Source organism: Macaca nemestrina, chromosome 1, assembly GCF_043159975.1.
Source record: "Macaca nemestrina isolate mMacNem1 chromosome 1, mMacNem.hap1, whole genome shotgun sequence".
Classification (NCBI taxonomy): domain Eukaryota; kingdom Metazoa; phylum Chordata; class Mammalia; order Primates; family Cercopithecidae; genus Macaca; species Macaca nemestrina.
Window position 1 is genome coordinate 2,549,948 of NC_092125.1, and position 12,146 is coordinate 2,562,093.

Here is a 12,146-nt window from a genome sequence, read left to right on the forward strand (position 1 = left end):
AATAGATATTAACAAGTGTTGGTGAAGATGTAGAGAAACTGTAACCCTCATACAGTGCTGGCAGGACCGTAAAATGGTGCAGTTGCTTTGGAAAACTGTTTGGCATAAAGTGACCATATGATCCAGCAATTCTACTCCTAGAATATATAACGAAGGGAAATGGAAACATATGTCTCTATGAAAACTTGTATGCCAGCGTTCACAGGAGAACAGTCAAAAACGGAAACAACCCAAACATCCCTCAGCTGATGTCTAAATGAAATACGGTCTATCCATGCAACAGAATGTTCCTTGACCACAAGAAGGAACAAAGTCCTGATACATGCTACAAAATGGGTCAACCATGAAAACATGTTAAGTGAAAGAAGCCAGTCAAAGGCCATCTATTGCATGATTCCACCGATATGCAATGTTCAGAGTAGACAAATCTATAGAAAAAGGAAGTAGATTAATGGTTGCCTCGGGTTGTGATGTCTAAGTGGAAGTAAGAAGTGGGTGCTAATATGTAAGGGCTCCTTTGTGTGGTGAAAAACACATGCGAAAATTGACTACTGATGGTTACACATCCCTGTGAGTAGACCAAAAATCAGTGAATTGCATATTTTAAGTAGCTGAATTGTATGTAAATGAATTACATCTTAATAAAGCTGTTAAAAAAAAAAACAAACATTAAGTTCCATTGTTTTTCTCCCCCAGGTAAGAAGTAATGTGAAAAATAGTAATAAATAAATAATGGCCATTAGTTTTTAGGATAATATTTACCTAAAGCTTTGCCATTTTAACTACAGTGAAAAATTTTTTCTTTTTCTTTTTTGAGACAGGATCTCTCTCTGTCTCCCAAGCTGGGGTGCAGTGTTGCTGTGATCCTCCTACCTCAGCCTCCCAAGTAGCTGGGACTACAGGTGCGTGCCTCCATGCCTAGCTAATTATTTTACTTTTTGTAGAGATGAGGGCTCCCTGTGTTGCCCAGGCTGGTCGCAAACTCCTTGGCTCAAGCAGTCCTCCCGCAGTGGCTTCTGAAAGTGCTACGATTACAGGCATGAGCCAACGCGACCGCCCGACAGTGAAAACTTGTTGTAACACAGCTTGAAATCGTGCTTCATTAACCATATCAAGGGGATTCAATTCTCTTAAGGAAAAAAAAAAAGCTCATTATATAATGACAAGTGGACTTCCCCGAGGCTAAGATCAAGGTTTTCGCCACTGACACAAATACTGCCTCCAGCAAACCCATAAATAGTGACATGTCTCCTAATAGTAACACGACTTTCAGTAACAAGGCTCCTGCACTATCATTTTTTTTCCAGTACTAGCCTTTGGACAGTAGTAACTGAAAAATTACTACAAATTAAACCAGGTAAGGGAGCATAAGAGTGAATAAATTTACTTTATTTTACATTTTCTATTTTTTTGTCTTTTCTTTATTTTTATATTTTATATTGTCTAAAAAGTGTTACAAGAGCACCTACCTACAAAAAACTGCATTTCCGTTTGCAACTGAATGTCATGTTTTACATGTCATTTCACATTTGAGAAGCTATTCAATTATTAGAAAAGTACTCGTCTGAAAATTTTGAAACTTTATTTACTTAGGATCTAAGAATTTAACCGAAAAAACAGAGTAAACACGTCCTTGTCTAAACTCCTATGTGTAAACTCTTTGCTTTATTTTTGACATGGAGGATGGAAGCAAGATGGGAAACAAATTTAGGGGCTTTTGCAGTACTCTGGCTGAAGATGATGCTGAACTGTGGCAGTGAAGATGGAGAGAAATAGACTGACTAGAGAAGTCACAGGGAGACAACACTACTTAGACCGGGTGACGGATACGTACTGAGAGAGGACAGGCTGAAGCGAGTTCTCAGGATGGGGTCCCAGCAACTAAACTCTGAGGGAAGCTTTCCAGGCAATACTAAAGCTTCTTCCCATTCTAGGTCTCTTCCACATCTACAAAGGATTAATTCCACACCCAAAATAATCCTATTCAGTTTCAAATTAAGGGCCCCCCATCTCAAACACCCATGCCCTGCTAACTCACCCCAGGACACTCAGTCCTGCCTCGTCCACGGCCAGCCCGGGCAGACAGCAGTCTCCTTTCTTTTAATTTATCAACAAAACTTAAAAGACAAACAAAAATGTATCTCTAAAACATAAAAACCCTATAGATGCACTAGAGGCGAATCACCAAATTTTATTCAAGTATAGAGTATACCACCTCTACTATGAAATCTAAGAAACTCACAGCTTAAAAAGGAATTTCATAGATTTAGGTAGATGAACATCATCATTATACAGATGAAAACAACGAAGTAGAGACTGCTTCAGTCTCACCAAGTGACCTAAAATCGTAAGATTTGTACGTGGGTTTTATAACTCCTGATTCTGTCTTCTTACTCCTTTGAGACAAGGTCTGGTGCTGTCGCCTAGACTGGAGTGCAGTGGCAGGATCGTGGCTCACTGCAACCTCCGCCTCTCAGGCTCAAACCATTCTCTCACCTCAGCCTGCTGAGTAGCTGGGACTACAGGTGCATGCCACCAGGCCCAGCTAATTTTTGTATTTTTTTAGAGATGGGGTTTCGCCATGTTGGCCAGGCTGGTCACTCCTGCAAGTGATCCGCCCTGTCAGCCTCCTAAAGTGCTGGGATTACAGGTGTGAGCCACCAGGTCTGGCCTTTCTCACTCTCTTAAACTCACTTTATATAAGATATAGAAAATGATGTTTAAAGCAAGCTGTATAAAGACTATCCCTAGATTTTATAAATCATATGTTTCAAATGCATTAGCGGATAGTGAGTCACAGTATTCTAAATACTAAATAACTTTAAATTATAAGCTAGGCCCAGTGGTGCACACTTGTAGTCCCAGGTATTCAAGAAGCTGAGATTAAAGGATCACTTGAGCCCAGGAGTTTGAAACTAACCTGGGCAAGGTAGCATGATCCTGTCTCTAAAATAAAAATAATAATAATATAATCACACCTAAGGAAAGTGGAATAAAGGTCATGGAAGGGAGGAGTAAAAGGACTCATAATCTTAAAGCTATGACTGACTCATAGATATGCAACTAAGCATCAGTTCTTACATCATAAGATGCCTATAATCCCAACACTTTGGGAGGCCTAGGCAGGAGGATTGCTTGAGGCCAGGAATTTAAGATCAGCTTGGGCAACAGTGAGAGATCCTTTATCTACAGAAATAAAAATAAAAGAAAAATTCATCAGGCATGGTGGCACACGCCTGTTGTCCCAGCTACCAGAGGCTGCAGTGGGAGACTCTCTTGTGCCTGGGAGGTCAAGGCTGCAGACAGCCACGGTCATGCCACTGTACTTCAGCTTGGGTGACAGAATGAAACGCTGTCTTGAAAATAAAACCACAGCCGGGCGCGGTGGCTCACGCCTGTAATCCCAGCACTTTGGGAGGCCGAGGCGGGCGGATCACAAGGTCAGGAGATCGAGACCACGGTGAAACCCCGTCTCTACTAAAAATACAAAAAATTAGCCAGGCGTGGTTGTGGGCGCCTGTAGTCCCAGCTACTCGGGAGGCTGAGGCAGGAGAATGGCGTGAACCCGGGAGGCGGAGCTTGCAGTGAGCAGAGATCGCGCCACTGCACTCTAGCCTGGGTGACAGAGCGAGACTCCGTCTCAAAAAAAAAAAAAAAAAAAGAAAAGAAAACCACAAAATCGGATTGAGAGGCCTGGTGAATTTGCCCTTGAATGATAGTTATAGAATGATTTATATATACATAGTACTATAAATATCCTCTGCTTATTAGATCTTTTAAGAAATGCTTTCGCGGGGCATGGTGGCTCACGCCTTTAATCCCAGCACTTTAGGAGGCAGAGGTGGGCGGATCACTAGGTCAGGAGTTTGAGACCAGCCTGGCCAACATGGTGAAACCCTGTCTCTATAAAAAATACAAAAAAAATAAGCGGGGCGTGGTGGTGCACGCCTGCAATCCCAGCTACTCAAGAGGTTGAGGCAGGATAATCATCCGAGGCAGGATAATCATCCGAGGCAGGATAATTGCTTGAATCCGGGAGGCGGAGGTTGCAGTGAGCCGAGATCACGCCACTGCACTCCATACTGGGTGAGAGCGTGGCTCGCCTCAAAAAAAAAAAAAAGCTTTCATATCCCTGGTTACAAATTATTTTAAGTCTCCTAAGAAAAGGATACAGGGACATGAAAAGCCAAATTATCAGTTACATTAACCAGAAAGCCAGATTATGAATTATATTAAAAAGTTTTCAAATTACCTTATAGAATAAATATGGATTAATTTGTAGAAACTGAAAGTTTTGGCCGGGCGCGGTGGCTCAAGCCTGTAATCCCAGCACTTTGGGAGGCCGAGATGGGCGGATCACGACGTCAGGAGATTGAGACCATCCTGGCTAACACGGTGAAACCCCGTCTCTACTAAAAAATACAAAAAACTAGCCGGGCGCAGTGGCGGGCGCCTGTGGTCCCAGCTACTCAGGAGGCTGAGGCAGGAGAATGGCGTGAACCCGGGAGGCGGAGCTTGCAGTGAGCTGAGATCCGGCCACTGCACTCCAGCCTGGGCTACAGAGCGAGACTCCGTCTCAAAAAAAAAAAAAAAAAAAAAAAAGAAACTGAAAAGTTTTGTATTTTACTTCAAATTTTAAAAATACAAATAAAAAATATGATATAGACAGATATATTTCTAATTAACCAAAGAAGAGAACAGAAGATGAAGAGACATTCCACTTAGTTCACTAGAGTCTGATGTAAAATCTGTTGGCTTGCGTAAAGTGATACTACACTAAGGAATCCAGTCTAGGGCATACCAAAACTTTCTAGGCTCACGTGTTTCTGATCAAAAATAACCAGAGGCTGCCTTTTCCCAAGGGGGCCCTGTGATTCAGGCCAAAAATTCCATAGCTCTAAACTTCAACTGCCAAACTGCATACACAAATGAGAAATACTCTGAATTACTTTTTAACCAAAGTGATACAGATAATTAGAACAGATGTCTTATTCAACACTACATATTAAATTGTATATTAATATATGTTCATGTACTTTATTTACCTGCTGAATGAGATGGAAAGATCTATGAAGAGGTCATACTAGCATCTAAACTCACAGGTTAGAGGTCAAAGCCACAGGAATGACAGAAGGCAATTTTTAAAGTTGATATTGGTAGAAAATGGTCTAACTTATAAAGGAGGAGACTGCATATATTTAAAGTACCTAATGTGAAAACATATACAAAGGATGTCAATTTCAGCACTTTTTTTTTTTTTTTTTTTTGAGACGGAGTCTCGCTCTGTCACCCAGGCTGGAGTGCAGTGGCACGATCTCGGCTCACCGCAACCTCTGCCTCCCAGGTTCAAGCGATTCTCCTGCCTCAGCCTCCAGAGTAGCTGGGATTACAGGCGCCCGCCACTGCATCCAGCTAATTTTTTGTATTTTTAGTAGAGATGGGGTTTCACCATGTCAGCCAGGCTGGTCTTGAATCCCCAACCTCAGGTAATCCGCCCACCTCAGCCTCCCAAAGTGCTAATTACAGGTGTGAGCCACCGCACCCGGCCTTAGCACTGTTTATGATAGTAAAAGATTGGGAAGGGCCATAAGGAAGTGATTTAAAAAATTGTGTTACACCCATACAGTGGAACAGTGTGGAGACGTATCACACGCACGGAATATCACTCAGTTGGATCTACTTGTGCTATGGTGGAACTAGCTCCAGAATAGCTTAAGAAAGAAGCAAGATGCAGGACAGTAAAGACGGTATGGGAGGGGAAGGAGGTTCATTTTTAATTAATTAAAGAAGAGAATAAATACTATTTTAAAAAATACCTGGTGGTATCTTCTTAGCAGTCCCTTTTTTGCTTCTTGGACTTCTTTTTCCAGGTATTTTTTTGTCCTTTCCCAAGAAGGCCTGTTCATCTCTGGAGCCTTCACAAAGGGTGTTTTCTGAGTCCTCACCTGCGGCCACCTCGCAGCTCAATATGCAGCTTTCATTATTATTGAGACTGTCCTGCTCAGACACTTGGGGCTTTCCCATTGCACTGTCGCTGCTGGTCAGATGCTCAGGCCCGTCCCCATCAAGCTGATTTTCATTTTCATCTGATGCAGAAGGCAGGCAGGTCACACTCCTTTCCACGCTGTCACCAGGATGACATCCATCTTGTGGTTCTATTTGCAGATTATATGTAGGAGTATCGCTGTCATCCATTAGAGCATCCTTTGCTGAACCATTTAAAGTTATATTAAAGACCTTCCATGTCTACAATGACAAAAAGAAAAGAGCTACTTCATTTTCTAACCTTTGCAGATTCTCAGTGATCTCTGATTTTCCCCTCCTCTTAGGTTGTTTCACTGTAAATAGGCAAGAGAAGGAAATGACTTAAGTTCATTCCCTTTCAACATATCCAACCCAACCCCAAACTCAGCTGGTTCTCACGTGAATACCATAGGAGTCAACCCTGGCTCCTCAAGATAATCACCTGAGAGGATGCCCAAATTCTGTTCTACACCATTCCATTGGAATCGCTGAGGATGGAACCTAGGCACCGCTATTTTTGAAGTCCTCTAGGTGAGTCTAATGTGCATCAGGTTGGGACCGCTGCCTTAATGAAATGACTAGTTAAATAGGTTACGTGCTGAAACTGGTCTCTTATGTTGATCTCTGGACACTTAGCAGACAACTGAAAGCTACTTGTATAAGTTCTTCCCTGGCTAAACAGCAGCAATATTTGGAAGTGAAAATGTTTACAGATTTTTTTCTAAAAAAAAACCTAGAAAAAAGTATGTGAGGGGAAGTTTGGGTAGCATATATTTATACTATCATTATCTCTTTTATTTCCTAAAAATAAGCCCTGGAAGGTACCTTAGAGTTGTCATCAAAATCCTTTTGAACACTTACAAAAAAAAAAAAAGGCCATGGTTAACTCTAGGCTACTCTTAGTGGAGAACTAGAAGAAAAGCTAAATCTGCTTGAAGAATACCAATAATATTTTTAAAATTAACAAAACAGACTGCAAGCCCTTTATCAGTCATCTTTTATCTCCTCTTATTATCTAAAAGTATATTACATTTTAAGAAAAATGATAGGTATGAAAGAAATATTCCAGTAATTCTGGAAAAAAACCTCAGTGAGAGGACTTCTAAAGATTCTTCAACTTAATGAGTAGAAACGCTTAATCTTTAGAAACATGTATATAAAGTACAGTCTTTAAAAACATGAGAAGTACAAAATAAAATATTCTCCCTATATCATTAAGGAAGGAGACCACCGCTTCTCCTGCTACCCTCCTCTCCCCCACTTTTGCCTAGTTTAGAAGACAGGAGAAAAGGGAGAAAGCAAAAAGTTAGAAAGAAACAGACGATAAATAGCCAGACGGCCTTGGCACCCCCACTCGACCCTGGTGGCTAAAAAAATAATATTAACCCCCGACCTGAACTACTTGTGTTATCTGTAAATTCCAGACATTGTACGAGGAAGCCCTGCAAAACTTTCTGTTCTGTTAGCTGATGCATGTAGCCCCCCCAGTCACGTTCCCCACGCTTGCTCGATCCATCATGACCCTTTCACATGGACCCCTTAGAGCTGTAAGCCCTTAAATGGGCCAAGAATTTCTTTTTCAGGGAGCTCGGCTCTTAAGACGCGAGTCTGCTGACGCTCCCGGCCAAATGAAGCCTCTCCCTTCTTTAATCTGGTGTTGGAGGAGTTTTGTCTGCGGCTCGTCCTGTTACACCATCATATATTTTCAGCATATTTTGCAACTCGGACACTAAAATATCTAAATCTGGCTGGTATTATTTTCCTCAAAATATATACTACATATCTCTACTGATCTGTGAAACTGGTAACATCCTCAGCTGTTTTCCCATTTATGTAATTAAGAGGTATTCTAACACATATCTGCAATTGAAAGCATAAGCTTTTACTTTTACCTTCAAGAGACCTGGAGGTCACAGGCCACGGGGGATGGTGGAACTAGAAAGCATTGTATAGAGAGCCCAAAACGGTAACAGTCACGTCTTGCTGAGGCTCTATCATGAAACAGAAACTGTGCCAGGGACCAGGTACAGTGGTTTACACCTATAATTCCAACACTTTGGGAGGCCAAGGTTGGAGGATAATTTGAGTCCAGAAGTTTGGGACCAGCGTGGGAAACAGTGTGAGACCCTGTCTCTCTATATATACATTTTTATAAATTAGTCGGATGTGGTAATGTGCACCCGCAGTCCCAGCTACTCAGAAGGCTGAGGTGGCAGGATCAATTGAGCTCAGGAGGTAGAGGGTGCAGTGAGCCATGATTGTGCCACTGCACTCCAGCCTGGACAACAGAGCCAGACCCTGTCTCAAAAGACAAAACAAAACAGAAACTATGCCAGGAACCTCATACCTTATACCTTCTTTCTAGTACTCAAAGCAAGCCTACATCATGGGTATTCACAGGGTTTTAGATGAAAAATCTGAAACTCAAAGAGGCAAAATAACTTAAGATCATATTCCTGGCAAGAAGTGGAACTGGACCTGAAACTAGTTCCTCCTGACATCGGATCCCAGGAGGTACAGCATCATGGGTAAGAGTGCAGGCAGACCTGGGTTCAAGTTTGACTCTGCCATTTAACAAGCTGTTTTTGCAACTTTAGTAAAGTTACTTAGCATCCACAAGCCTCAATTTTCTCATCTGTAAAACTGAAGAACTGTAACACCTACCTCAAGGAGTCATTTTTGAAGCTTAGTCAACGCTGCTGGTAAAGCATTTAGTGGAGTATTTGGCCCACAGTAAAAGCTCAATAAAAGTTATTACTTCCCAAATCTCACAGGTTGATAGAAAGCACTGATAGGTTTACTCGACTGAGGCCTTAGCCTTACCGCAGCTTCAGTAACAGCTTTTCCAGACATCCCAGAAATGATGAGGTTCCTAACAACAGACCGATGCTAAGCAGCATCACTGCAGAAGGCTGAAGGATGAATTTATGACAGCGATATCTCATTCAGTTCCTGGAGTGTTTAATATCCATTCTGAGCACTCTGTTTCAGACGACTAAGAAACTTAGAAATTAGTCATTAAGACTTCTTGCTGTGGCTGGACTTGGTGGCTCATGTCTGTTATTCCAGCACTTTGGGAGACTGAGGCCAGAGGACTGCCTGAGGCCAGGAGTTCAAGATCAGCCTGGGTAACATAGCAAGACCCTGTCTCTTTAAGAAAAACTAAAAACCAAAAAAATCGAAAGACTCTTTGGGAAGTATGAAGTTACAGAGCATATTTACAGCTTTGTTGAGTGTCATGTGCCAAGCCCTGACTTAAACTATTTAGCCTAACACTCCTATTCAATTCTTGCAATGACCCTAGCAGATAGGTAATTTTAGTGCCATTTTACTGATAAGAAGCCAAGACTTGTATCTCATCGAGTCCCTCAGCTAGTAAGTTTAGAAATGGAATTTAGACCAGTTATAATCCTGATATGGACAATAGGGAGACAATAACTTACATTTCATTCCAGCTATGGTATGCCCCAATTAGGGATCTACCCTACAGCAGAGGACACAAATCTAACGACCAACAAGTTCACGTTCCTGGAAGGGCTTCTCTTTCCCTGCGAAGTACTAGATCCACACAGTACCTCACTTCCTACGTAGCTCAACTTCCGTCGGAAACTTTCTTAAGCGGGTGGCTGCAGGGAGGATATACTATTTAAGTAAAGTCGCCATTACCACACAGTACCTCACTTGCTGCAGGGAGGATATACTATTTAAGTAAAGTCGCCATTACCACACAGTACCTCACTTCCTACGGAGCTCAACTTCCGTCGGAAACTTTCTTAAGCGGGTGGGTGCAGGGGCGATATACCATTTAAGTAAAGTCGCTATTACCAGTACAGTACATATCCATTTCTGTGGGCCTCAAGACATTTTGCCTGCAACTCTTGTGATGACATAATTTAACTCATAAGATAATTTTATAAAATATTTTCTAAGATTGACTTTCATGCTCTAAGGTGTGAATATGCTGTAGTTTAAGAAATAAAGATACCTGGCCAGGCACAGTGGCTCATGCCTGTAACCTGAGCACTTTGAGATGTGAGGCAGGTGGATCACTTGAGGGTCAGGAGTTCGAGACCAGCCCTGGCCAACATGGTGAAACTCCATTTCTACTAAAAATACAAAAATTACCCAGGCGTGGTGGCGCATGCCTGTAGTCCCAGCTACTGGGGAGGCTGAATCAGAAGAATCGCTTGAACCTGAGGGGTGGAGGTTGCAGTGAGCTGAGACTGCACCATTGCATGCCAGCCTGGGTGACAGAGGGAGACTTTGTGAAAGAAAAGAAAAGAAGAAAAGAAAGGAAGAAAGAAAAGAGGAAAGGAAAGGAAGGAGAGAGAGAAAGGGAAAGGAAAGGAAATGAAAGGAAAGGAAAAGGAAGGAAGGAAGGAAGGAAGGAAGGAAGGAAGGAAGGAAGGAAGGGGGGAGGGGGAGGGGGAAGGGAGGGGAGGGGAGGGGAGGGGAGGGGAGAGGAGGGGAGGGGAGAGGAGGGAAGGGAAGGGAAGGGAAGGGAAAGGAAAGGGAAAGGAAAGGGATTCCTAGCAATGCATCAAGGTCTGGCTCAAAAGTCACTTACCCTAGTTTGCCTTCCCTGATTTCTCCATCACAAAGACCAACACATAATGTACAACAGCACTGTTGTCATTCAGTCCTTCCCAAATATGGCTCTGCACTTTGTATTTTTGCATATATGTCATACTAGATTTAAGCCATTTGAATACTTAGAACCCAGGCATAGATAATTTTCATTCTTTGCAATGTTTAGCCCTGGGCCTTGTACTTACTAGATTCATGAAAGAGTAAGGAAACAATTTTCTACTGTTTCTCTCTGAACGGGGGTAAGTCAGACACATGGAATCCCATCTGCATTCCTGCCCCTATTCTGAGAGGCAATGGGACCTACTGCACAATATTTGGCTTCTGTCTGCATCCCTAACACATTTCAATACAAATGCCTTAACTTAAGCAATAGGATAAACTTCCTAATGGGGTTTATAATCCGTATAGTCTTACTGTTTTTAGAAACAGTTATAAATTAAACGTTTATTTTTGTCTCTTCCTCTTTCCTCTCCCTTAATGCTACAGGAATAGCATTTCAACAGGCTGATCTTCTGGTATACCTAGTATCTCACTACAAAGCACTTGGGCAAGAGAAAATTTACAAGGAGAAATACGCCCAGTTAATACACAGTATTTTAAAATGTGTGCCAATAGCGCGTGGGACCTGAGGATTATTAGTTGAGACTGCATTCAAACTTATCTGCTGTATCTAAACAGTAAAGCTATTTTGTAGTAATCCCTAAGTCTATACAAATTCTCACAAAAGAAACAGTGATATGCTACAATCACTGCTACAGCACTGATTGTGGCATATTTTGTCTTTAAAAGCACAACAGCGAGTGCTGCCCAAGTTTCCAGACTCTTGTGGCAAGAAAGCATTCCAAACATGTACTCTGTATAAAAATCATTTGATGCATTGCCTCTCTACAGCTTAAGAATTTCAAACAACCATATTAAAGTGAGGCTTATACAAAACACGAGAACCCCCAAACTTTAAGGAAGAACATTAAATAAATGAACAATTTAAAGTAACAGGCTAAGAAAAAAAAAAATCTCCATTTTACCAAAAGCATATCTCAATTCTGGATAGGATTTGACTTCATTTTTTACACATCTTAATGGATGTCCAAAGAGATTAAACATTAGGTGTTACTAAAATTTTTAAAAATAATTTATGGGAATACACAGTGAAATATGTAGTATTTCATTGAAATGCTTTAAGACTATGGGTGCCATTTTTCTGTATTTCATACAAATCAGATAAATACTATACTTTTACTTTTGAAGCCAAGATCCTTCTGAAGAATAAAGATTCAAGCCCAAATTTAAATTTGATTTATAGCCAAACCAACATTTAGAGGAATATAGTCACCAAACTAATAACGCAGTTTATTAACACCAAGTTCAAATGTGTCTATTCCCGGCCAATTCAGAACTGAGGAACAAAGTGACCACGTCCAAGGCCACGTGTGATGGCTCATGCCTGTAATCCTGGTGATTTGGGAGGCCGAGGCAAGCGCATTGCTTGAGGTCAGGAGTTGGAGACCAGCCTGGCCAACATAGTGAAACCT

The 12,146-nt window shown here is 41.7% G+C and overlaps 1 protein-coding gene across 7 annotated transcripts in view; it reads right to left on the reverse strand.

The window, feature by feature from the left end:
• Positions 1-12,146, reverse strand: part of LOC105474707 (consortin, connexin sorting protein) — a 114,879-nt gene that overhangs the window by 71,808 nt on the left and 30,925 nt on the right. For 5 of the 7 annotated variants that reach the window (XR_982927.3, XM_011729528.3, XM_011729529.3 and 2 more), the window contains one exon: positions 5,817-6,246. Coding sequence is in view for 5 of the 7 variants with exons in the window: in XM_011729528.3 (XP_011727830.2) it covers positions 5,817-6,195 (379 nt within the window). In the remaining 2 variants the exon portion in view is untranslated. Of the gene's footprint in view, positions 1-5,816; positions 6,247-12,146 lie in introns of those variants that run through there. The other 2 variants (XM_071073343.1, XM_071073338.1) reach the window with 2 other exon arrangements.